The 23,082-nt window shown below is 45.2% G+C and overlaps 2 protein-coding genes and 1 long non-coding RNA gene across 9 annotated transcripts in view; 1 reads left to right on the top strand and 2 right to left on the bottom strand.

The window, feature by feature from the left end:
- Nucleotides 1-3: 3 nt before the first annotated feature.
- Nucleotides 4-22,342, top strand: LOC144456207 (uncharacterized). Its single transcript, XR_013485119.1, has 2 exons — nucleotides 4-79; nucleotides 22,192-22,342. It is a non-coding gene; the product is annotated as an uncharacterized LOC144456207 (long non-coding RNA).
- Nucleotides 502-4,643, bottom strand: LOC110217586 (uncharacterized). The gene is made up of 2 exons (XM_021000030.2): nucleotides 4,578-4,643; nucleotides 502-1,114 (listed from the first exon to the last, which is right to left on the bottom strand). The coding sequence occupies exon 2, from the start codon at nucleotides 969-971 to the stop codon at nucleotides 510-512; it is 462 nt and encodes a 153-aa protein (XP_020855689.2). The 5' UTR covers nucleotides 972-1,114; nucleotides 4,578-4,643; the 3' UTR covers nucleotides 502-509.
- SCIN (scinderin) overlaps nucleotides 10,661-23,082 on the bottom strand; it is a 64,534-nt gene continuing 52,112 nt past the window's right edge. For 6 of the 7 annotated variants that reach the window (XM_021000023.2, XM_021000024.2, XM_021000026.2 and 3 more), the window contains 3 exons: nucleotides 22,248-22,325; nucleotides 20,539-20,599; nucleotides 18,735-19,869 (listed from right to left, as the gene is read on the bottom strand). In XM_021000023.2, coding sequence (XP_020855682.1) covers nucleotides 19,742-19,869; nucleotides 20,539-20,599; nucleotides 22,248-22,325 — 267 coding nt within the window. In that variant the 3' untranslated portion in view covers nucleotides 18,735-19,741. Of the gene's footprint in view, nucleotides 12,854-18,734; nucleotides 19,870-20,538; nucleotides 20,600-22,247; nucleotides 22,326-23,082 lie in introns of those variants that run through there. The other variant, XM_078150639.1, reaches the window with a different exon arrangement.

Here is a 23,082-nt window from a genome sequence, read left to right as displayed (position 1 = left end):
GCCCCTGCCCCGCGGCCCGAACCCCGCACCCTGCCGGAGAGCTCCTGGGCAGCGGCGGCCCGAAGGGCGAGTCTGGAAGGTAGGTGAGCTCCGGCGCCTCAGGCCAGTCCGCCGGTAAGCACTAACGGGACTGCCGTGAGCCCCGCCCCCTTCGTGGCGTCAGCCCCAGCGCGGCTCCTGATTGGATACGTCTAAAGCCGTCGCTTAGCGACGTCCAAACAAGGTCGAGGTTCGAATCTGCCTCGCGTCGCCGACCCCGCCCCTGACTGAGTCTCCGCCCCTCATCCCGCCCCAGCCTCGCGGCCCCGCCTCCGACCGGGCACCGCCTCCCTTACACCTCTCCCTCTCCTCCTCTCCCTCCCTCCCTCCCTCCTCTCTCTCTTCCCTCTCTCTCTCTCTCTCTCTCGTTCTCTCTCTCTCTCTCTCTCTCTTCTCTCTCTCTCTCTCTTCTCTCTCTCTCTCCTCTCGTCTCTCCCTCCCTCCTCTCCTCCTTTCCCTCACTCTCTCTCTCACTCTCTCTCGGCCTCCCACCCCGCGTTCCTCCCAACGAGCAGCCCCTCCCCCGACTCCCGGCCAGATCGTACGCCCCACTTCCTCATGAAACCCCGCCCCCTTACCGGCACCGACCGGATGGGGCCACGGAGCCTGTCTCCTAGCAACGGCCAAACAAGGGAGGGTCTGGAACGCGCCTCGTTCAGAGGCCCGCCCCTCCGGCCCCGCCCCTCTAAGTCCTGGCCCCGCCTCTGCCCAGTACTGGCCTTGGGGCTGCCAGGGAGCGAAGTGGTCTGAGCTCCCCCGGGCTTCGAAGAGCGCCCGGGCCAGCCCATCCCCCCTCGTACAGAGTGGGAGATGGAGGCACAGACTGCACATCGGGCCCCCGAGGCGCGGGGCTCCCCCAGGCAGAAGTGGGATCTGTCCTGGGAGGTCTTGGAAGGCGTCTTTTGGGGGTTCCCTGGGGCGGAGGACCCCATAACGGGGGACGACCCTGGGCCAGTCACCTGGCCTCCCCGGGCCTTCAGCTCTTCGTCTTTGAAGACAAAACAGAGTTGCCAGTCAAGTCCTCCAAGGTTTTGTGCAGCTGTGGGCGTCTGGCGATCTGATCCAACGGCCTCATCTGTCAAAAGAAGAGCCTGAGGTTCTGAGAGGGGAAGAGTCGAAGGCTGGGCGCCCTCTCCACCCAGAGAGATCCAAGGCTGCTTTCAAACACCCAGCAAACCCGCACAACCGGACTTGAAGGCTCCAAGCGCCGGGGCGGGGGGGGGGGGGGGGGGGTCTCAGCCTTCGTCCCGAGGCCCTCCCCGAGGTAGCCCCACCCTATGGGTCCCTCTGGCCTCTCTCCCAGCCCCTCTTCATTGCTTGGCCTCCCCCCCCCCGCCCCCATCTATCCAATCTATCCGGTCTGTCCCTTGCTTCGTCCATGCTTGTTTCTGTATTTGCACACTCCCGCGGGCACGGATTTGCCTCTTTCTTTCCTCTTCTTCTCCCCCAGCTCAGTCAGCCCCGCAGCAGGCACTTAGTAGGAGCTTAAGGAAGGTTAATTGACCCACTGCACTCCTCCGGACTTCCCCGAGCCCCAGGAGCCTCTTTGTTGGGCCAGATGTCTTCAGCTCCGAGCCCCTGGGGCCCTCGGTGCTGAACACCTTCCCCCTTCTTCCCCTCTGCTAGTCAGACTCCTTTTGTGGGTGGTATTAGAGTCCAGGATCCTTGAGAGCCAGCAGCACCTTTGGTATAGTGACACCTAGAAGTTCCTCAGGATTTCTTGACCAACTGCCTGACTGACCTGGGACCCTGGCCCAGCTCTGGGATGTTTGGATGGCCATGCCCCAGGCGCCCCTCCCTGGTGAGACCACACAGTCTCCAAATGCTGGCAGCTCTGCAGAGCAGGACCTATTGACCGGGTCAACCTTCCCTCCCAAGACCTGCTCGCTGGCTCCCATCCCAAAGCTGGCTGGCAGAAGCCAGAGATGGCCTCTCTCGGAGAAGCTGGCCATGTCAGACTGATTGAGCTGGAAGGAGGGACAAACTCGGAGTCCTGTGAGACTGAGTTCTAAGGAGCCCGAGGCTTAAGCTTGCTCCCAGTAAAGGTGCAGGAAGTGCCAAGCTGAGCTCAGCTTAATCCCAGAATTTCAAGGGACTGGACAGTGAGGGAAACATCCTTCTAGGCTTTACAGCTCTGAAGGCAGTGGCAGGTTCAGCAGCACATCTGGGCCTCTCAGTGCCTGTAAATTCCATCTGAATCAAATCAACAGACACCAAGTATCTTGAGAGTGTCCAGCACTGTGCTAGCTACCCTCAGGGAGCTTATATTCTGGAGGAGTGGAATGCATATACTTTTGCTGGTAAATTAAACCTATATGTCTAACAGTTGTGTGGCCTAGAGACTGAAGATGAAGTTACTGACCCTCTTTTGGAGTCCCGCCTTCCTGTAGGTGACAGCACTTCCCTCCCCTCCTTCTTCTTCCTCCCTGGTCCATTCTTGGGGAATCACCTTTCTGGTCATGCCCTAATCTCAGCCCCTCATAGGAGTATTTTCCTTTCAAACCCACCCTGGGAAGACTGAGGCACCACTTCCCACTTTAGGTCCTGCTCTGCCAAGCCTCTTGCTTTGTTTGCGCAGAGGAAATCTAGATCCACATTTGTCTTTTCTGCTTTAGGAAGTTACAAAAATATAAATCCATAATTCTTAGATTCAGCTCAAGCCCCCAGACATGATTCCACTGGCAAGCATCTGCTGCACTTGTAAGCTCTGTTTGTCTGTCTCTGTCTCTCTTTCCATCTCTGCCTTTCTGTCTTCCTCTCTTTCATTCTCTGACATCTGTGTGTTTTGCATCCTATTGCCTCTTCCCGACTACATGTGAGTAATGAAATGCATGCAGTAGCAACGCCGTGTAATATCTACATTATCTCAAAGAAACCAGGTTCTTTTGCAGTTGTAAAACAGGAACTCTTAAGGAAGATTGGGAAGACACTCATCTGCCTCCTGAGAGAGGGAGAGTGCAGCAAAGGACAGCCAAGTGAGGAATCGCCAAGCCTGTTCTGAGCAGTACAAACAGAACTGGCCATCTCCTGCATCCAAGGAGGTCACAGCCTCTTGCACGTGGCACCCCCTGACCATGTTCCTCATTCCCTGTTAGGAAGTGTCTAGGTTATCAGTCACAGGGTCCCACTGTTTCCCCAAGGGATTGAGAAGAGGAACGATAGGGTATTCCCTTATCAGTGGGCACTGGTCTCTAACATCCTCTTACAAATACAAAATCACTATAGGGTAAGGCTAGAGCACTTTTCCAGGTGGAAAAACAACAATCAGGGAAGGCTCCTTAGAGTTGGTGGCCTTCAGCCGAGCTATGAAGGGACCTAGGGAGTTCATTAGGCAGAGTTGCCCAGGGAGAGTAAGGGCAGCCTAGACAAAGGCAGTGCAAGATACAAGGTTTCATGAGAAGACACCATGTTGGGTAACAGGAAGTCAGTCGGGAAGCGTGGACTAGAAGCAGACTGTGGGCACTCTAAAAGCTAAAGTGAATTGTTTGTATTTCATCCGAGAGGTGTTAAGGAGCCAGTGAGATTTCTGGAGCACAGGGAGTGAAGTAGTCAGCAACGCACTTTAGAAAAATCACTTTGGTAGCAGAGGGAAGACAAATCGAAGAAGACATACTGAAAGCAGTGAAACCCCTTTGGAGGATTTTGCAGTAGTGCAGATGAGAGGGAGAAAAAAAAGGGTGAGGAAGGGCCTGAACTCAGATGATTGTGGTATAAATAGGAGATGTGTAGAAGAGATGCTACGAAAGAAGAATGACGGGACATGGCAAATGATTGGAGAGGGAAGAACTGAGGGTGAGGAGAGGACAAGCACTAGAACTTAGCACAGGCAGTTTTCCCGTCCTCATCTCATAAAGCAGTCATAGAATGAGTCAACAGTGGAACCAGGATCTGAACCTCGGCCTGCTGACTCTCAAAAATAACAATCCATGTCTCTTGTGCAGTTAGAACTGGGATGAGAATATTGTTCAGTAGATCTGTGATCTCCCAACTTTACCTTGCACTTCCACAGCGGCCCTATCCAATATGGACACCAGTCCAAACCCTTTTGTTGTTCACATTCTCCCTCCTCTCTCTCTCTCTCTCTCTCTCTCTCTCTCTCTCTCTCTCTCTCTCTCTCTCTCTCTCTCTCACACACACACACACACACACACACACACACACACACACACACACACATTCTGTCTCTGTCTCTCCCCCAACACTGTTATCACCAATAGTAACATACTTCAGCATACGGACACATCCCAACTATCAACAACTGGAATTCTACAGAGTTTGGGAGGCTGCTTGATCTGTTGCCGTGGAGCCTAACCTAGAGAATAAGAGTGTTAACGAAATGGGGGATTTGGGTGTTCTTCCTAGGACTGCATCTTTGCTGAAATGCAATCCAGACTCCTTTTCTCCTGATCCCCTTCCATGGGCATGAGAGACTTAGCCAAGGCACATAGGCTGATGAACTGACAATGGCTGGCCCATCCGCTTCTGACCACAGATCTTGGTGAAAACTCAAACCACTGAGTCTTTTCTCTTTGACTCACCTTTGTGAATGATTGAAGCCCCCTGGGACACGCTCAAAGGCTCCTGAGAACTCCTATTGGAATGAAACCATCATGATTGTGCTCACTCACTAGTAAGTAGACAGATTATGGGATGGGATCTGAGGGCCCAGGCAAAAAAAGAAACTTTCAAATATGCTTAGTACAGTGGAAATGGTGCTGAGTCTGGAAGAAGAGGAGGATTGTCCCTCTGGCTTTGTGGGGTGTTTTCTCTGGAGCTCTGGGCAATCACTTCATGTCTCTAGGTCTTAGATATATGAAAAGGTTTGACAAAATAACTACTTCAGTCCTTTCCATTTCTGAAACCTACGAGAAACCAATCATACATGAACAGGATCATTCAATCTCCTCAGGTCTCGAGGGAGTGCCTAGTTTCCTTCAGTGATTAGCTCTGGTGTTACCGCTTAGGAGAACACTGTCCTGATCATTATATCAATTAACAAGCGTTTATTAAGCCCCTACTATATGACAGGTGCCACACTACATGGTGAAGATACAAAGACAAAAACCAAACAAAACAGGACTTGCCTTCTACTACAAAGGCCTTACATTCTATCAGGTGAAAGAATGTCCACCTATGAGCAAATGGAAAATGGAGCCAAGTAAATGCAGATGAATTTGGGGTGGGCTGGGGCGATCTGAGCTCAGGATTCCAAGAAGAAGAGGTGAGAAGGGAGGGCATTCATTGTAGGCCAAGGGGAGAGCTTCTGCCAGGGAGAGGAGGTAGGAAATGGATGAGGATCACCCTGTCTAACAGAATGGGCCACATGAGAGAGGAAAGCATGGAAACAGAACGAATCTGGGAAGAGAGATGGGAGTCAGATTGTGAAGGACTTTATTTTTTTTAAAGTGTTAGTGATGCCTTAAGACCATTAGGAAGGGCAAAGGAGGTGGAGCCTCTTGATGTATTTAAGTAAACTGAGGCTTGAGGAAATGGCATTTTGTCCCCAGGCACTCAACAAGAATAGATTTCGCCTGTCTCTACAATGTACTCTCTCTGATCCTTTAGAGGATGCAAAGATGAGGAAGAGAGGACCACCGGTTTATCCAGCTGTGGTCAGGCTCAGGATGTGGACAGAGACGAGGCAGAGACCAGTTTGGAGGACATTTTCAAGGTGCAGGGGAGAGCAATGAAGGCCTAAACTCTGGCCGGGGCTGTGTGGGAGGATTAGTAGAGTAGTTGGTGAACTGAACCCTCATGCCTACCTAATGGGGCTCATAAAGCTGATGACTATTACAGGAAATTCCTGGGTAGCTATAAACATAGAAATTCTATTAAAAGTACTCCTCTATAAAAAGAGAGTTTCTAAAAATAAGACCTAATTATTTATGAAAAGAGCAGGCTAACAGGTAGCTTTCCTGGGCCTGACAGCAGGCAGGCAGACCCCCTAATTTCAGCAGAGAATGAGAGAAGGAAGGGGAAGGGGAGGAGAGGAGAGCTGGTTTCTCCTTTGTCACTAGAAGATGATGGCTGACCCCAGAAGAGGTGAGGAGTCACGCCGTGCCATCCCTCTACTCAGCAGACAGATCAAAGCCCCAAGACTCAACAAGCTCACTCTTGGGCTCACCCACAGAGGAGCTGACTCCTATTCAAGGGGATGGACAAAAAAATGAGTCAAAGTGATTCCTGAAGAGAAAGGTGCCTCAGAGGCCATCCGAGGCTTCTGCAGTCAAGTTCATTCAGAGCAAAGTTCAATGGAGAGGGCCTTCCCTTCCTTCCTCCCTGGGACAAGGGATGAGTCAGCTTTGAATCAAGAGATTACATTGTCACTCAACTTCTGTGCCTGTTTCTCATCTATAAAATAAGAGGGTTGGTCTAACCTTTCCAGCTTTAAAAGCTATGAGGCTGCCAGGTGGGATTGGTGTGCGGCGTGCTGGTGTTTGGAAGGCCTGAGTTCAAATCGAACTTGTACCATCTATGTGATCCTGACCAAGTCACATCCCCTCTATCTGCTTCAGTTTCCTCATCTGTAAGACAGGGATAATAATGGCACTAGTAGCACCTACCTCCCAGGGTTGTTGTGAGGATGAGATAATAATTGTGAAGCACTTTATAAGTGTTCAAGTGCTATCTGAATGTGGGCTATCATTATTATCCATCACTGTTCAAGACTGAAAGTTGTTTCTCAAGCCCACTGGCCTATTTTGTTGAGGCCCACTTCACTGATTGGAGGTATGTGTGTGTGTGTGTGTGTGTGTGTGTGTGTGTGTGTGTGTGTGTGTGAAGGAAGGGGAAGTTTTCTCTCCTATTTCTAAGTAGCAAGAAGGTCACTGGATGTCAGTTAATTGCAATATTTTCAAAAATAGCTAAGAAGGAAAGCTCCTAACAATAGAATTAAGATTTATCCTTCTGAACTAAACACACAGTTTATAAACTTAAGTAAATTTATAGCTGATGAAGCAATAATAACTTCCCTTTCTTAGAACTGAAAGGTAGTAGACTTCTGAAGACCAGAATTCTAAAGATTGATCACCATTCACCATTTTGGGTTCTAAACTCTAATTTTAAATGTTTAGAAAAAGAGACGATGCTGATTTCTTTTGTTTCTATTTGATGTATACTTTACAACCTGTCCACATCGTTGGAGGGATGATTATTGATGGGATCAGAGACCATGTACAGCATTTGAATTTGAATGTGCTTAAGGAACCCAAAGCTTCCAAATGCTTTGGTTCTGGCTTGTTTGTTTGGGTTTGGTGTTCTTGAAGAAAAGAGATCCCAAACATTAGAGTAAATCATTTGTCAGAGACATTTGGCTCCTGGGGATGCGATGGCTGGTGTTCTCAGGGGAGCTGATATTTGCAGCAAACCCTCTGCAGTTGGTGGAGTTTCAAAGTCTTGCCCAGTTTAGGATGACAAGCAAGGCATAAGCATCTCCTAACAGGCTGGAAATTGGGCTACAATTGCTGGATTTCAGTTTCCACTCAACAGACTGAAGGATTCACTTTGGGACAAGACCTAGAGCCCAGACAGCCTGTCCTTTCTTCTGCCAAATAACACAATCCAAGAATGGTCTCCACACCACCTTGTGATGGTATTAGTAAGGAGCCCTTCATGGTGGCTGATGAGACTAGGAGGCAAAAAGCCCCTCTTGCTGATGGGGTGCTGGGGTGCTTGTACTTGGACCCTACTTCCAAGATCATATTTCTCCCTGGCCTCAAGGCACCATCCCTGACAGTTTCCCCCCAGCCCAAGGACCCTGTCTCTGGCAATAACTCATGAGTGGGCCCAGTGAGGCAAACCATGTCTCCCTGTTAGAACTACCTCTAGAATTCCCCAGGACTATCTTGTACCAGCAGAACTATCACATACTGATGCCCACAGTTACGTATACAATCCAGACATTGACTCCTGAAGCTATCTTGTCACAGACATAACAGACCAAAAATACACCCCTTAGAAACCCCCTCTCCCAGGTTTCCAGCAGTGGATGACATAGTTGGATGTTATCACCTAATCAGCATACTTGGCACACAGCCTACTACTTTTCCTATATAGGCATTAGCATCATTCCTGTTAGGTTCAAGTTTCCTAAGGAGCTCTGCCCACCACAGTGGGTTCCTTGAGAATCTTTGTTGCATAGTGTAACACTAAACCTTTGCCACCTTGACTCAAAGAGTGCTTGAGTCTGTGAATTCATTCCAGACAACCCCATCCTATACTCCTGCCTTTGAGGGGTCTCAGCCTCTCATACTGCAACATTTTCACTGGAGACACAGAGAAGTCCCAGTTCTGGGTACTGTGCAATCAATTGTCTGAGGGAAACCAGTCTGAAGGTACTGACTCCTGAACAAGCCAAGTCCATGAGGGGGAGAAGCGCTGGTGTCCCCCCAGAAAGCCTGGTCCACAGTGTTCCTTTCTGCACAGAAATACTGAACACACAGCTTGGTAACTGCTGAAAGCTTATTAACTAACAAGTCTGTCTAACGTCTGTTATGTGTCCAGGGATTTTGTTGTTGGGTCATTGCAGTCCTGTCCAGCTCCTGTTGTCCCCATCTGGGGTTTTCTTGGCAAAGATACTGGAGAGATTGGCCATTTGCCTTCTCCAGTTGATTTTACAGGCAAACAGGGTTTAGTGACTTGCCCAGGGTCACAGGGCTGGTAAGTGGCTGAGGCTGGATAGAAGTCTTCGTGACTCCAGGCCTGGTATTCTTCCCGCTGTGGTGCCACCTGGTGCCCATCTAGTGGATTGCAGCCGTGTGTTTTTAACTTTTTTGACATCTCAACCTTTTATAAATCCTTTCACCTAAACTATCTTATCTGAGATTTAACATATTATACATACAGAAGGAGTTATGAGTGATCTAATCAGTTGCACATTAGACTAAAATGTTGATGGATTCCTTTCCCCATGTAAGCCAGGCTGCCCAGACCTGCACAGGGATTTGGAAGGTGACAATGAGCCAGGCTCTCCCCATTCAGAAGGGAACAGGCCCATACCAACAGACAAGGCAAGCCTGTCCTTCCCAGATTTTCCCTCAACTAGCAGCTTTCAAAATGTTTGTGATCAATTAACTGCCAATAACTTTTTTCAGCATCCTACAATCAAAATCCCTGTTGGGGCTAGAACTGGAGACATAGGAGCAAAGAAATCAGATATGAACCAGTGAATGGATGTGCATCTACTGAGGGCTTACTGCATGCATGAGGCCAAGAGGTTAAAGCTGGGAAGGACCTTAGAGTCATTATGCTTGTGGGCACATAGGAGTTAAGTGTCAGGGGAATGTGAACCCAGGATTTCCTGACTCCAATATGCTACACACTAGACCAGGTACTTAATGCTTTCAGAGTTTTTCTAAGCAACAACAGCCATCAACAAATGTGCTTTGGAAGAAGAATTTCAAGTCTGAGGAGAGGGAAACATTCAGTTTAACTTGAAAATTAAGTGAATAATGTTAACTCCTTGTGATCACTACCTCTGTGGATAAGTATAAATGTTTTCAATGAGATATTCTATGCTGGAGAAATGTTCATGAAAATCAATTAAATAAGGAAAACAATAATGAAACCTGGGGGAAGTTGAAAGTCCCAATGACTTGGATGTAAAAAACACTCTTTATGTCTATAGCCAAACTGAACACATTCACCAGCTGGCATGAGAAAGATGAACTATAGCTCCCAAGGCTGCTATGTTAGAGGATGTAGGTAATGAGATGCTGATATTTCTCAAGATGGGTTCATTCTCTCTCATTAGAGAGGGTTCCTGAGGAACGTGAGGCAGATGTATTCGGATCTTCATTTATATCATATGGACCTAAGTAGCACTCAAACACCAAGGCCAGGGCAGGTCCAGTAATGATACTGTCATCTTACAATAGTGGGTCAAGGATTTTGGAGACAAATTTATTTGACAGAGTTTATATTGGGGGTAGCTAGTGGATAGTGTGCCCGGCCTGGAGTCAGGAAGGCCTGAATTCAAATCTGGCTTAAGACACTTCCTAGTTGTATGACCCTGGGCAAGTCACTTAATCCTGTTTGCCTCAGTTTCCTCATCTGTAAAATGAGCTGGAGAAGGAAATGGCAAACCACTCTAGAACCTTGGCCAAGAAAACCCCAAATTGAGTCTCGAAGAGTTGGATACAACCACACAACAACAATATTGTATTTACTGAAGCATGGCCTCTATGGGTGTTTGTGACCTGGATCTAAACTTCAGAATTATTTTAAAGGGTACTATATCATGAGATCTGTATAGGGCCTGACATTCCTTGACTTTGAGTCACTTTAAAATGAAGCAGGGCTGGCTAATATTAACATTATCCAGCTAGCTACATTGTAATTGATTTATGATTTGTTTAGATTTGTTTGGTATTACTATAATACCAGCATTTCTTTAGCTAGAATAACTGACATTTATATATTAAATTTATGCTCCTAATAGCATAGCATCTAAATTCATAAAGAAAAATGAACTGAATTGGCAAAAAAAAAAAACAAACCATGGTTTGTAATACAATAATTGTGGGAGATATTAATGTTTTTCTCTCAGAACTAGACAAATCTAATAGAAATAAAAACAAAAGGATTATTGAATTGTTGTAGAATTGAAGAAACAATCAGAAAATGAAGAATTAAAAGATTTATGGAAGCTTCTGATAAAACCACTTGAAAATCTACATATTTTTCAGCATCGATGACACTTCTATGGAAATAGACTATGTTAGGATACAGAGAAATGGCAAGCAAATGTAAAAAGATACATGTAACAGAAATATCACTTAAAGCAGTAGTTATAAAATATAAATAAAAGTAAGGTCGCTAATTTGTACATAAGGATCCTGTGGGCTGCATATTGATTTAATTTTGAAATGTAATGTTATTTATATCTTATTGTATTTTTATTTATTTTGTTAAATAATTCCCAATTAGATTTTCATCTCATATAAGCTGTAGTTGGGAGTGCTGTTTGCCATATGTGGTTCACTCACCACATGTTTGACACATCTAATTTACAGAATATAAAACACGTGTAAAAATGTTATCAATTCAGGGAGTGAAACCAAATGGTAAACCTAAATGGACACTTAATCATGAAATCCTAAATTATAAATAGATCGAAGGACAAATCATAAATACAAGTCAAATGATAATTATTGTGATAAGATAACATAACAAAATTTCTGGAATGTAGGTAAAGCAGTACTCGGGAAAAAATCACATCTTTCAAAATATATGTTAAGAAAATAGGGAAAGAATATTAGTAAATTGAATATACATTTAAGAATTAGAAGCCAATAAATTTAAACCATCTTAACAAAAGGATAGTCTTGAAAATTAGAAGAAAAATAGTCAAAATAGAAAATAAAAAAATATATAAAAGAGATAGAGAAAATTAAATGGTTCTTTGAAAAGACTAACAAAAGTGATAAACCTTTAGCTAACCTTATTAAAAGGAAGAGTGGCGGCAGCTAGGTGGCACAGTGGATAGAGCGCTGGCCCTGAAGTCAGGAGTACCTGAGTTCAAATCCAGCCACAGACCAAACACTTGACACTTACTAGCTGTGTGACCCTGGGCAAGTCACTTAACCTCAACTTCCTTTAGAAAAAAAAAGAGTGAAGAAAATTAGTTTGACAAAATTAAAAAGATAAAATGACAAAAAAGAAGAAATTAAAAGGACTATTAGAACCACTTATACAATCATATGACAGCAAAAGGGGAATACAAAGCAAGAGAGCATTACCTTTAAAGCAATAAAATGTTCAAACAGAAGAAGAAATCTTTTAAAAATTCAGTCTCAGACAAGAAATAGAACTCTCTGAAAAGGAACTAAGAAAGAATTCTGGGTACTGACGGATTTATATGAGAATTCTATCAAATGTTTAAGGAAAAATGTTACTTCTGTTAGTTTGAGTATTTTATATTTTTGAAGGTAATGCTCTACTGCTTCTGTATTCTCCTTTTGTTGTCATACAACTGTATAATAGGTTCTAATAGAAATTTTATGTAACAAATACCTGTATTGGCTGCTAGGTGGCGCCATAGTGGATAGAGTGTCAGCCCTGGAATCAGGAAGACTCATGTTCCTGAGTTCAAATTTGACCTCAATGGGGCAGCTAGGTGGCGCAGTGAATAGAGCACCGGCCCTGAAGTCAGGAGGACCTGAGTTCAAATCTGGCCTCAGACCAAACACTTGACACTTACTGGCTGTGTGACCCTGGGCAAGTCACTTAACCTCAGTTGCCTAAAAGAACAATCTGACCTCAGACCCTTACTAGCTGTGTGACCCTGGGCAAATCACTTCACCTTATTTGCCTCAGTTTCCTCATCTGTAAAATGAGCTGGAGAAGGAAATGGCAAACCACTCCAGCATCTTTTCCAAGAAAACCTCAAATGAGGTCATGAAGAATAGGGCATGACTGCAAAACCAGTCAACAGTAAAAATGCCGGATGCTGTGACACGTGCTAGGGATTCAAAGGCAAGCAAAAAGAAAGTCACTCCCTGCCCTCGAGGAACGTACCTTCCAATTGGGTAAGATGATACCCAAGAGCAAAGGAAAAGGGGACCCACGGGGAGGGACGAAGCAGAGCCGAGAGGGAAGGTTGACCAGCCTGAACTCTGACTCAGTGGGAACTCACCAATGGAAGAAGAAATCCCTCAGCATGACAGAAGGATGTTCCAGGGGAGACAGCAGGCTCAGGCACTGTGGCAAAGTCAGGAGAGCCAAAGGCAGAGTTGGGAGGCAATTTGCCACTGGTAATGACTTGGTATCAGGCGGAAAATACTGCTTGGTGCTGGCTAAAAAATGAGAGATGGAACTGAAGAGACAAAGAAGAATTAGAAATCAATGAAATAGGTTCAATTAACCTGAAAATACAAGTTACCTGGCCACGAATTCCCTGTTTGGGGAAGTCTGGCAGAGATTAGGCTTAGACCAACATCTTGTACCATATTCCATAAAAACTGGAAATTGATATGTGGCCTGAACACAAAATCTTCTGCCATAGAATACCAGGAGAAGCATGTATTAGACCTTTCACATCTATGGATAGGGGAGGAATTCTTAACCAAACAAGGACAGAAACAAAAGACAACATAAATCATTGTTATCACATGAAATTGAAGGGCTTTTTACACAAATAAAATTAATCCATCTAGAAGAAGAAAGTAATCATTTGGCCAGAACAAAAATCTTTGCATCAAATTTCTTAGATACTGATTTTCTGTTCGAGACATACAGACAGCTATCAGAAATATGTACTTCTACACATATCTACATGTACACATCCATGTATACACACATGTAAGCATATATATGTGTGTATGTATATGTATAAACTCATTCCCCAATAGACAAGTGGTCATAGAATATGACCAGTTATGAAAAGAAAAACTGCAGTGGATAGAGCACCGGCCCTGGAGTCAGGAGAACCTGCGTTCAAATCCAGCCTCAGACACATAACACTTACTAGCTGTGTAACCCTGGGCAAGTCACTTAACCCCATTGCCTAGCCCAAAAAAAAAAAAGAAAAACAGTGTAAAAAAGAAAAACTGCTAACTTTCCACACTCTAAAGAATGTTCCAAACTGCTAATAATAAGCAGAAGGAAAATCAAAACAACCCTGCAGTTTCACCTTTCACCCAGAAAATTGGCAAAGATGACAAAAGGAATAGTCCATGTTGGAGGGGTTGTGGAAAGACATAATGGTTGTTGATGGAGTTGCCCACTTGGGAAAACAATTTAGAATTATCCAAATGAAGTAACTAAAATATCTACACCCTTTGGCACAGATTCTACTGCTAGGCAGATACCCCAAAGAAGTTACTGAGGAAAAGAAAGGCTCCATATATGCACAAAGTTTTATAACAGTAAGTTTTGCAGGCACTCATTGAACCAGGGAATGGCTGAATGAACTGTTGTACCACACTGAAAGAAGCAATGACCATGAAGAAGGCATGGGAAAACTTATATGAACTGATGCAAAGGGAAGGAAATAGAGCCAGGGAAACAACAGACAGGGATGACTACAAAAGTTTGTATAGAAAGAACCACTCACAAAACAATAGTCATGGAATATCATAAAATGGTAAAGGCCAGGCTTGGCCTCGAAGAAGAAACATGAAAAGACAACACTCCCACATTCCTTTTATACAAGTGGGGGTTGTGGGATTAGAAGCTGCCTGTCAAGTCAGATTTTTTCCTTGTGCATTGATTGGTTTTGCCATTTTTTTTCTTCTATTTAAAAATAACCCTTATTTTTATAAAGGATTGCTCTCTGAGAGGGGAGAGAGATAAAGGGAGAAGTATAAGCAACATAAAAACAAAAAATATCAATCAAAATCTATTGAAAATATTATAGGACTTATAGAGGTAGTCATATCTTTTTCTGTTAATGTGAGCTAAATGAAAATAATTTTGTTCTGGTAATCATAATAAAGATGTCTTTGCTAATATATTAGCATTGAAACTGATTCCTCTAAATAATATGGACTTCGTAATGACTACTAAATTAAGAGAGAGAAAGTTGTTTTCACGGCTGATAAAATGCTACGACTACTGAATACTTTTGACTACATTAGAAGAAAAACACATTTAAAAACCATCTTTCCTCAGATGAAACATGCAAATATATCCTGGTCAATTACAATCCCAGAATGACAACTGAATAAGGAGCTGATGATAGTGGATCTCAGTCTCAGAAAAAGAAAGCACAAGATGCTTACTAAGAGGAAAAATAGCAGTGCCATTGATTCGCTTTCTCCTGCTTGCATTATGGGAGGAAATCACTAATCAGCATCTTCACTTCTGTATCAATGTGAAAGGGAGGAAAACTGCCTTCCTTTGTTGGGCAATGTGGCCTCTGGCTTTTAAAGCTGGCTGATTGGCTTCAAGATGAATGAATAGGATATGCTGCTCCGTAGAACTGATACCCATTTGAGAATGTTTGTGGTGGGAAGGTTTTTACTGTACAATGTCTCTGAATTTTAATGATTTGGGAAGCTGTTGTTCAACTCTTGCTACCTTGGAGGATGGAGGCCAAATATCCTTCAACTGTCTGGCATTCTAGAGTGGCCAAGCAATCTTTTATAGAACCAGATCTAGAGCTGGAAGCCACCTGGGAGGCCATTGTGTCCAGCCTTCATTTACAGAGGGAGAAACTGAGGCCCAGAGAGGCCAAGTAATCTAGAAAATGGCAGAGCAGGGATTTGAAACTGGGTGGTGATGGTGCCAATGGGAGATCAGATGGGGCCTTGGAGGTCTCTCTGGGAGCCAAATCCAGACCTGACAAGGAAGTAACAGGGTCTGTAGAGAGGATTCCAGGAAGGGCTAACATTTCGGGGGCATTCTCAGTCTGTTTTGCATTTGAAGGTTTTGAATCTTTAGAAAATAGAAAGTAAAATTTGTAGCTTTGCCATCCGGCATGTGCTTTCTGTGATAACTCGATAGGCTTGCTAAATGTGGTACAGGGTTGGCACCTGCCACTCGATGGCCCATGAGTAAAGTACTGCCAGGGGAATTGCAAATCTGGAAATCTTGAAAAAAATGGATCAATTTAAGCCCCTGGAGAGTCTCATCTTTGTACTTTTTCATTCTCCTTTTAAATAAAAACCTGTAAGTTCTGATTGTGCCTTGCCTCCCCACCCCCAATATACCACTGATAATCTAGCGGTTTTGGGTTGGCTAACTGGTACCTAAAATCCTCTGCCAAAGCTCACTTGTTGACTTGGTGCTGCTTTACCTCCTTCCTACATGCTTCTCTCACCCAAATACTGAGGTTTTTGCCTTGGAATTTTTTCTTGGTCACAATTGGCAAGCTCATCTGGCTTGGTTCTTGTACTCCCTAAATCCTCTTAAAGACCTCTTAAACATTCTCATGCTTTATTCCATAATTTTCCGTTGTTTGGGTATAGACCTCCTTTTGCATTTAGTGATTTTATGTTTTTTGTTGTTGTTGCTGTTTGGAACTATTTTAGGTCCATCATCCTCATGTCTTCCATCTTCTTTCCCATTTTATCAGTCTGCCCTTTTATATTTTTTGAAGATTTTTTTGTTGTTAACTGAACACTCTCTTCCCAAGAGTTAACACAGGCCAGAAAATGTGGAAGCTTTCCATCCTTGTTGGTTCCTTTTGATTTTTAAAAAAATCAACACAAAAATATTAAACTGTAAAGCATGCTGCATTGATCTTAGCTGGCTTTGTTCTCCTGGGACACATCAGTGAGCTGCTCTCTGTTTACCCTCTTTCCCACTGCAAGAAAGGTTCCTATCAGTGACATGACACACCTTTGTAGGAACAGAAGACTGTATTGTTCTCTTCGTGTTTTCTTATATTGACTCCTGTGTGAATGTTGGCTACACCTGCCTGGTGAAATGTAAGCTGCTTGTGGGCAGGTGCTGCCTTCTGTTAGCACATAGCCCACTGCCTTTCGTACAAGAGCATCATCAATGCCTGTTGAATGGAATAGAACACAGGAAAGAACTAGAATCAGAAATTGCTCATCCTGCCTCTCCATTTTCTAATGTTGACTTTCTCTTATTTACAAATCTCCTGCATGCAACTTCTGCCACCAGAGAATATGCTTAGAATCTCCTGGTTCCATCCCATCGATTTTTAACAAGTCTAGTGCTTAGGTTTCCCATTGTCTCCCCTTTTCTATGGTGTTGAGGTTTATTCGGTTGACTTGAATTCTAGCTTTCCTAGTGCGCTCAGGTATTTTAAACACATGTCCACTGTGTTCCTTGTTACAGCCACAGAAGCTATAATGAGGCTGTTAACAGTCTGTGTGGAACCACCCCCAGCCATTTCCCTGTCTTGTGTCTCTCACATTTTTGGTGTATTTTGGGTCCTCATCGAGCCCAAGACCATGCCACCATGGCAGATATGGCCAGTTTTGCTTCATCTCACTTGTCTGCTGAATTTCTTTCTCTAAACATCTGTTGAGAGTGGAGTTTCTGGTTGTGTTAATATAGAGTATATGCATGTATTTCAGTAGTGTATTTGGCTTTAAATAGTCTTCAGGGAGTTGTGATTAATCCAGTCTACAGCTTTCTTATGTCACAGAAGACTGGTGCGTGTGGTGTATTTGGCTAATGCAAGGTCCCAGGTGAAAGACACTGGAGGGCCCACTTCTGGGAGGGTTGTGATAACGTGTAAAGGAAGAACCTTGGAGAGGTTGGGGTGTGTGTAAACATCTATAACTGGTTCTCTTCCTCCACCAACCATGTGGTTAGGAAGGGGATTTTCAAATGGCTCCACACTGGGAATTGGAGGCCCTTCAGAAAAGCACCAGTGGCCAGAGCCTTGGACATTTTCTCTTCACCTGCATTTTTAGCAGTTCTATTCTTGGTATGACTCCTCAGCTTTGGTGAGCAATCACCGTAGAAGGGAAGACGTTTTGGTTCCTCCCACTGAGGCCAAAATATGGCCCTATGAAATGTCCTTGGCCTCCGCCTTTGTTCTTATCCATTTGAGGTGAATGGATTGGAGACTCCAACCTTTCAAGTTTTGAAAGGTCAGAAGCAAGGAATGACCCTTGGAAGCCAGCCCATGGTTGCTAAGAACTCATCTGGTCATGGTGTATCTCTAGGTGAACTTGGTGAGTCTAGTGCCACAAGCCTACTCTGCCCAGAAATTAAGGTGGTGTAGGGACATGAGTGTTGGGCAGAATGTTTGCACTTGTAAAAGCTATTGGATGCCAAGAATTAAACTGGAATTGGGGGCTACTTACTGACACCTAACAGAGGCTACAAGGTAGCCCACTGGAGAAAGAGGGCTGGGCGTGGAGTCAGACCTGAGATCAGATCCAATCTCAGACACTAATGAGCTGTGTGACCCTAGGCAAATCACTTTACCTGTCTGCCTCAGTTTGCTCAACTGAAAAGTAGGGATCATCACAGCATCTACTTTTCAGGCTTGCTATGAGGATAAAGTGAGATAGTAATTGTAAACCACTTAGCCTGCAGTAGTCCCATCTGCCCGCCATTTTCTGCTGCTGTATACTTGCCCTATCCTTGCTCCAGATAACCGTGATCCAGGCCCAGAAAGCAAGAGAAGCTTTGATCCAAAGGTCAAGGTTAGGCTCTGGCAAACTTCCGACATTCTGTGTCATCTCCAGGTCTCCTCCCTTTCCTTGTCTGATATAACTTGAGTAAGACAACCTGACAAGTTGTTAGTGACTGTATTTGCTCTGTTAGGAACATGCATATCTATATTAAGAGGACTGCCAGGAAGGACAATGTTTCATCCAAAGGAATGAATCTGGAATGGTGGAATTTCTGGTGTGGTGGTACTTGGAAGAAGAGAGATTTTCTAGCCGACTTTCTTTTTAGCACCCTCCAAATCATATTCCATATAGTTCATATACTAGATACTATATATACAGGGCCGCTAGGGGGTGCCATAGTGCACAGAGTGCCGGGCCTGGAGTCAGGAAGACTCATCTTCCTGAGTTCAAATCACGCCTCAGACATTTACTAGATCTAGGACCCAACAAGACACAAAATCTCTGCTTCAGTTTCCTCATTTGTAAAATGGAGATGAGTAACAGCACCTGCCTCACAGGGTCATAAGGACCAAATTAGGTAATTTATTATTATCATACTCTTGTATACATGTAGATTTCTAGATCAAAAAGAATTAGCCAACAACATTAATGAGTTATTAAGGCTGATGAACTAAGGACAAATTAAAGACATAATGGATTTAATATTCATGTTTATTCGTGTATTTAAATATTTAAACATTTAATAGCACAATGAACTGAGGACAAGTGGATCTGATTGTCACTATTACAAGGCACTCATAGCAACTGTTTCTTTTAATATTCAAAGGCTTATTAAAGATTTTATCTTATGTTACTAAATATATTTCCAAGTTCATAAAAGCAAAATCCTTTTTTTTGTTTTTTACTAAATAGTCATGATTTTAAAAAGGCTAAAAAAAATGAAGTTTGTTTTAAAAGAAAAGCCAGGAAAATTAGACTAATAATTAGAAAATGATATTCTTGTTAGAAAATGTTTGGATAATTACATAGAAATTTATTTTCAACAAAGAAGGAAAATACCCTAAGCCATCTTAACAAAGTCAATCTTCCTCATTCCGTATTCTTCCAAGCATTGTTCCATTCAATCAATGCTGATGATGCACTTACTATGAGAGGAATTTTTCTAGGCAATCTCTATTGGGGAAAAAATGTCACCCGGACAAGACATCCCCCTGCTTCCTCATGGGCACAGGCAGGGCTTTGCAGCCAGCCACCACCGAGGCCCACAATTTCCCAGGCGATTAAGTCCATCAGACACAAAGAACATTCTCCGTTTCTACACAGTGTTGGCAGGAAAGATTTCTGATGCAATCACTGGGGTATAGTGGCAAGGTCCTGGTCCGGGTCTCAGGAGGCACAGCTCGAACCCCAGCTCTGCCTCTGAACCCCTGGGCCTCCCTCTCCTCACCTGTACCAGGAGAAGCTTTGACTCCCCAGCCTCCAAAGTCCCTTCATGAGCCCACAATTCCATAGCTCGTCCATCCTCATGACCCAAGGATCCAACAATGTCCCTATTAAAGTCTGGCTGGTGTCCTTCCCACCCTCAGTGGAAGAAGTCCTGGCTTATGAATGGAATACCACAAATACAATGACTCACTCGGTGCCCGAGGTGGCAGGCCTTGTCTCTGGCCAGGATTTCTCCTCCCACAAACGTGCTGTTTTTACCATTTGCTCGCATCCCATCCCAGGAACCAGCCCGTGAACGTGGGAGGCTCGTATCCCTGTTTGACGATGACAATGGGAGTTCCCCGGTCTCTCCCAGAAGGATCCGTCTCAAGGTAAGCCTTGGCTATGAAGAGAGTAGCCAGCAGCATCAAGGTCGGTCCATTGTGACTTAACTGGACAACAAGCATATCCCCAAAGAGGAATGCTGCCATCTGGCATGGCCAGTGTGTGATCCCAAGGGAGTGACACCTAGGGTCTTTCCTCCCTTGGAGGACCCCAGGGTCGCAGAATGGAAGCAGTGCATAGCATGCTTTTGGTGGGGACATTGCTGTCTCACGGTTTTCTGAGACCTTGAAAGAACCCCCAGTTTTCAGCTCTGGAGCATACACACACAATGCCAGCCTTTCAGCCAATAAACACTTATTAAGTCCCCTACTCTGCTCTAGGCACCAGGCTGAGAGCATTTCTCAGACAAGAGAAAAGTGTGAGGTTCAAGAATGACACAGCTGTCACCTATTCACAGGCCTCCAGGCTGGCCAGAGCCTTAAGAAACCCCTGTGTCCAGCCCCCAATCTGGCAGGCAAGGAAATCTAAGACATGTTTGGAGGAATGGGGGAAGGGGTGGTGTGTTCAGTCTGAAGCAGAGATTTGGGGATGAGAATTGCGGCTGTGATCACTGACTTCAGGAATCTGAATGATCGACAGGTGGAAGAGGGAGGATGCGGTGTGACCCATGAGGCCATGCCAGGGACAAGGAGGAAGGGGCTGCCCACCCCCCAGGCCGTGAGCTTACCAGACTTCATGGACTCAGATCGCTCCACTTCATTTGCGTCTTTGCCGATCCAAAGAAATATCTAAGTGGACACAAAGTAAAGTCACGTCACGCTCTCTCACTGTGGGGAAGAACCTTTGAAATCAGGATCTTCTGTCTCTGCGCCATGGTGTGGGCTGGCCAGCCTGGAGGCTGAGGCCCCAGATTCTGAGAGAAGGCTGTGAAATCCCCACTGCCCAGATGGCTAACTTAGCCCAATGGAGCCTAAGGGCATCTTGAGCCTTGCAGAAAAGCCTGAAACTTTTGCTGTGTCAGGAGTGGGAGAAGCTTCCAAGTGTCTGACCACACATAAGACCTAGCCTAAAGGGGTGTTGGGAGGTCTGTTAGCCTTACGTCTACAGCATCAGCCTTGACTCTAAATTGGGATAATGACATCCTTCAGGGGAAAGCATGTGCTGCAATCTTTTACTTTTTTTTGGGGGGGGGAGTCTCCTCAGTGACTAGACTGGGTGTCACTGCTTCATAAAGTGGACATGAGAGTGTACTCAGTCCTAAAGGACAATTCTTGGCAGTGGCTGGGGCCTTGAGACCAGATCCCAAGACAGCCAGGACCTGAGGCACAGTAGGGTCACAGCTGGTCCCCTCTGCATCTGGTCACCCTGCACACAGCAGGGGCTTAATAAACGCTTGTTGATGGCTCATACTTTGTATCCAAGGCCAGTGTTTCTAAGCTCTGCAGTGCCCTGGCATGCTTTTTTCCCCCTTTTTCTTCTTTCTTCCCAGTCATGTAATTTCATCAGGATAGCGGCGGGGAGGACTTCCATCACTGCTGCACGTTGGCACATCCTCCCCAACTGATGATCTCAGTGGGGTGCTTGGGGCACAGAAAGAGACTTGTCCAGGGTCATACAACTAGTGTGTTTCAGAAATGGGACTTGAACCCAGGTCTTCTGGCTCCCAAGACCAGCTCTACCCATTACCCTGTGCCCCCTCTTCTTCTGCCCTCTGCTGCTGGTCTACTGGAAGAGTCAGCAGGCTTTCACCCTTTGCATACAAGCTTAAGGCTTTAAGTACCACTTACAAATTTAATTTCCTGGCTCATCCAGGGGGTGAGTGTTCCCTACCACCATCCTATCAGGACCCCCAGGCTGAGGCAGCCCACGGGTATGGGCAAACCACCAGGATCTTTAAACCAAAGCCTGAGTGTCCAAATGAGGGAGACCTGTGGGAGGGTGGGGGAGCAAAGCCAGATGAACCAATCAGGGCAGTAATGCTCGAGGTGCCTGGGGAGTGCTTCCCCTATCTTTGGGCTCCCAACCCATCCTGTCCTGAGCAGAAAAGGCTATGGATGACGAGGGTGGTGATGGGCAGCCCCAGTTACTGCCTCTGCTTACAAGCAGGCAACACGTCATTGAATATCAGAGGCTGCTGCCCACAGGGTCCACCATGGGCTATGGGAGCACTGAAGAAAAACAAGGTATAGAGGTAGCCCCCAAGGGCACATGGGGGGACAATTGTCTGGACACCGAGGGGAGCCACAGCTGTTCTGCCCCCTCATTCAGCCACTTTCTTTACAGGGATGCCCGAGCATCACTGGTGGGGCAGACGCATGTTTGGTGCCACGTCCAGCTCTGCCCATTATGAGACAGGTTTTTCTCAACACTGTCTTTGCAGGTGTGAGCGGGGTTCCCAGGGCAAGGGCAAGGTCATTGACAGAGCCACGCCTTTACCTGTTCCCAAGCATCCAGCAGCATGACATCGTCCTCTGCTAAGTCTTCCTGAGTGAATTCTCCTGGAACCTCTTCAATCTGAAACACACGGGCAACTTTTTCTGTAATTCTTCATTCCCCCCCCCACCCCGATTAAACAAATAATATTGAGTAAGCATATCCCAGGTGATGGGAACTAAGGACACAAAGGAAGTCAGGCTTACCCTTAGGAGGCTTATTATTATTATTATTATTATTATTATTATTATTATTATTATTATTATTATTACTGCTGCTGTTACTGTTATCATTAATATTAGTAACAGCAACATCTTGAGAGCACTTTAAGTTTTCAAAGTCATCTCCCCATGATGGCTCCAAGGGGGAGTGGGGAGTCCATACATTGTCACCCCCATTTTGTACAGGAGTCTAATTCCAACACGAGCTTGTCAGGCTTCCTCAAGAGCAAGGGATGCACCAGGGTGCATCCAACTGATTCTTCCCTTCACTGAAATGACCATAGTAAGAAAGTCTACTGAACAGAACATCAAGAAAAGCCCGACTGCTTTGAGAAATGTCACATGAAGAACAGACACCTTCAAACTGAAGGCATCCCTGTGCACTTGAATTTGCAGAATGAAGAGTTGCTTCATTCTAGAGAAAACACAATGTGAAGGGTGTTGGCTGCTCAGCCTCTGGGCCAGCTCCCAGGGCCAGCCGGTGCCTGGACACAGCTCTCAGCTGCACATCATAGACTACACCCAGGCTTCAAATGGAGCGGCAGCACCAGTATTATGGTTTCACTGATCGGTGGGCCCAGGAAAGGTGAGCCGCTATAGAACCAGCCACCCCAGAG

Source organism: Phascolarctos cinereus, unplaced genomic scaffold, assembly GCF_003287225.1.
Source record: "Phascolarctos cinereus isolate Bilbo 61053 unplaced genomic scaffold, phaCin_HiC Scaffold_1;HRSCAF=81, whole genome shotgun sequence".
Taxonomy (NCBI): Eukaryota; Metazoa; Chordata; class Mammalia; order Diprotodontia; family Phascolarctidae; genus Phascolarctos; species Phascolarctos cinereus.
This window is presented reverse-complemented; position numbering and strand designations above follow the sequence as displayed.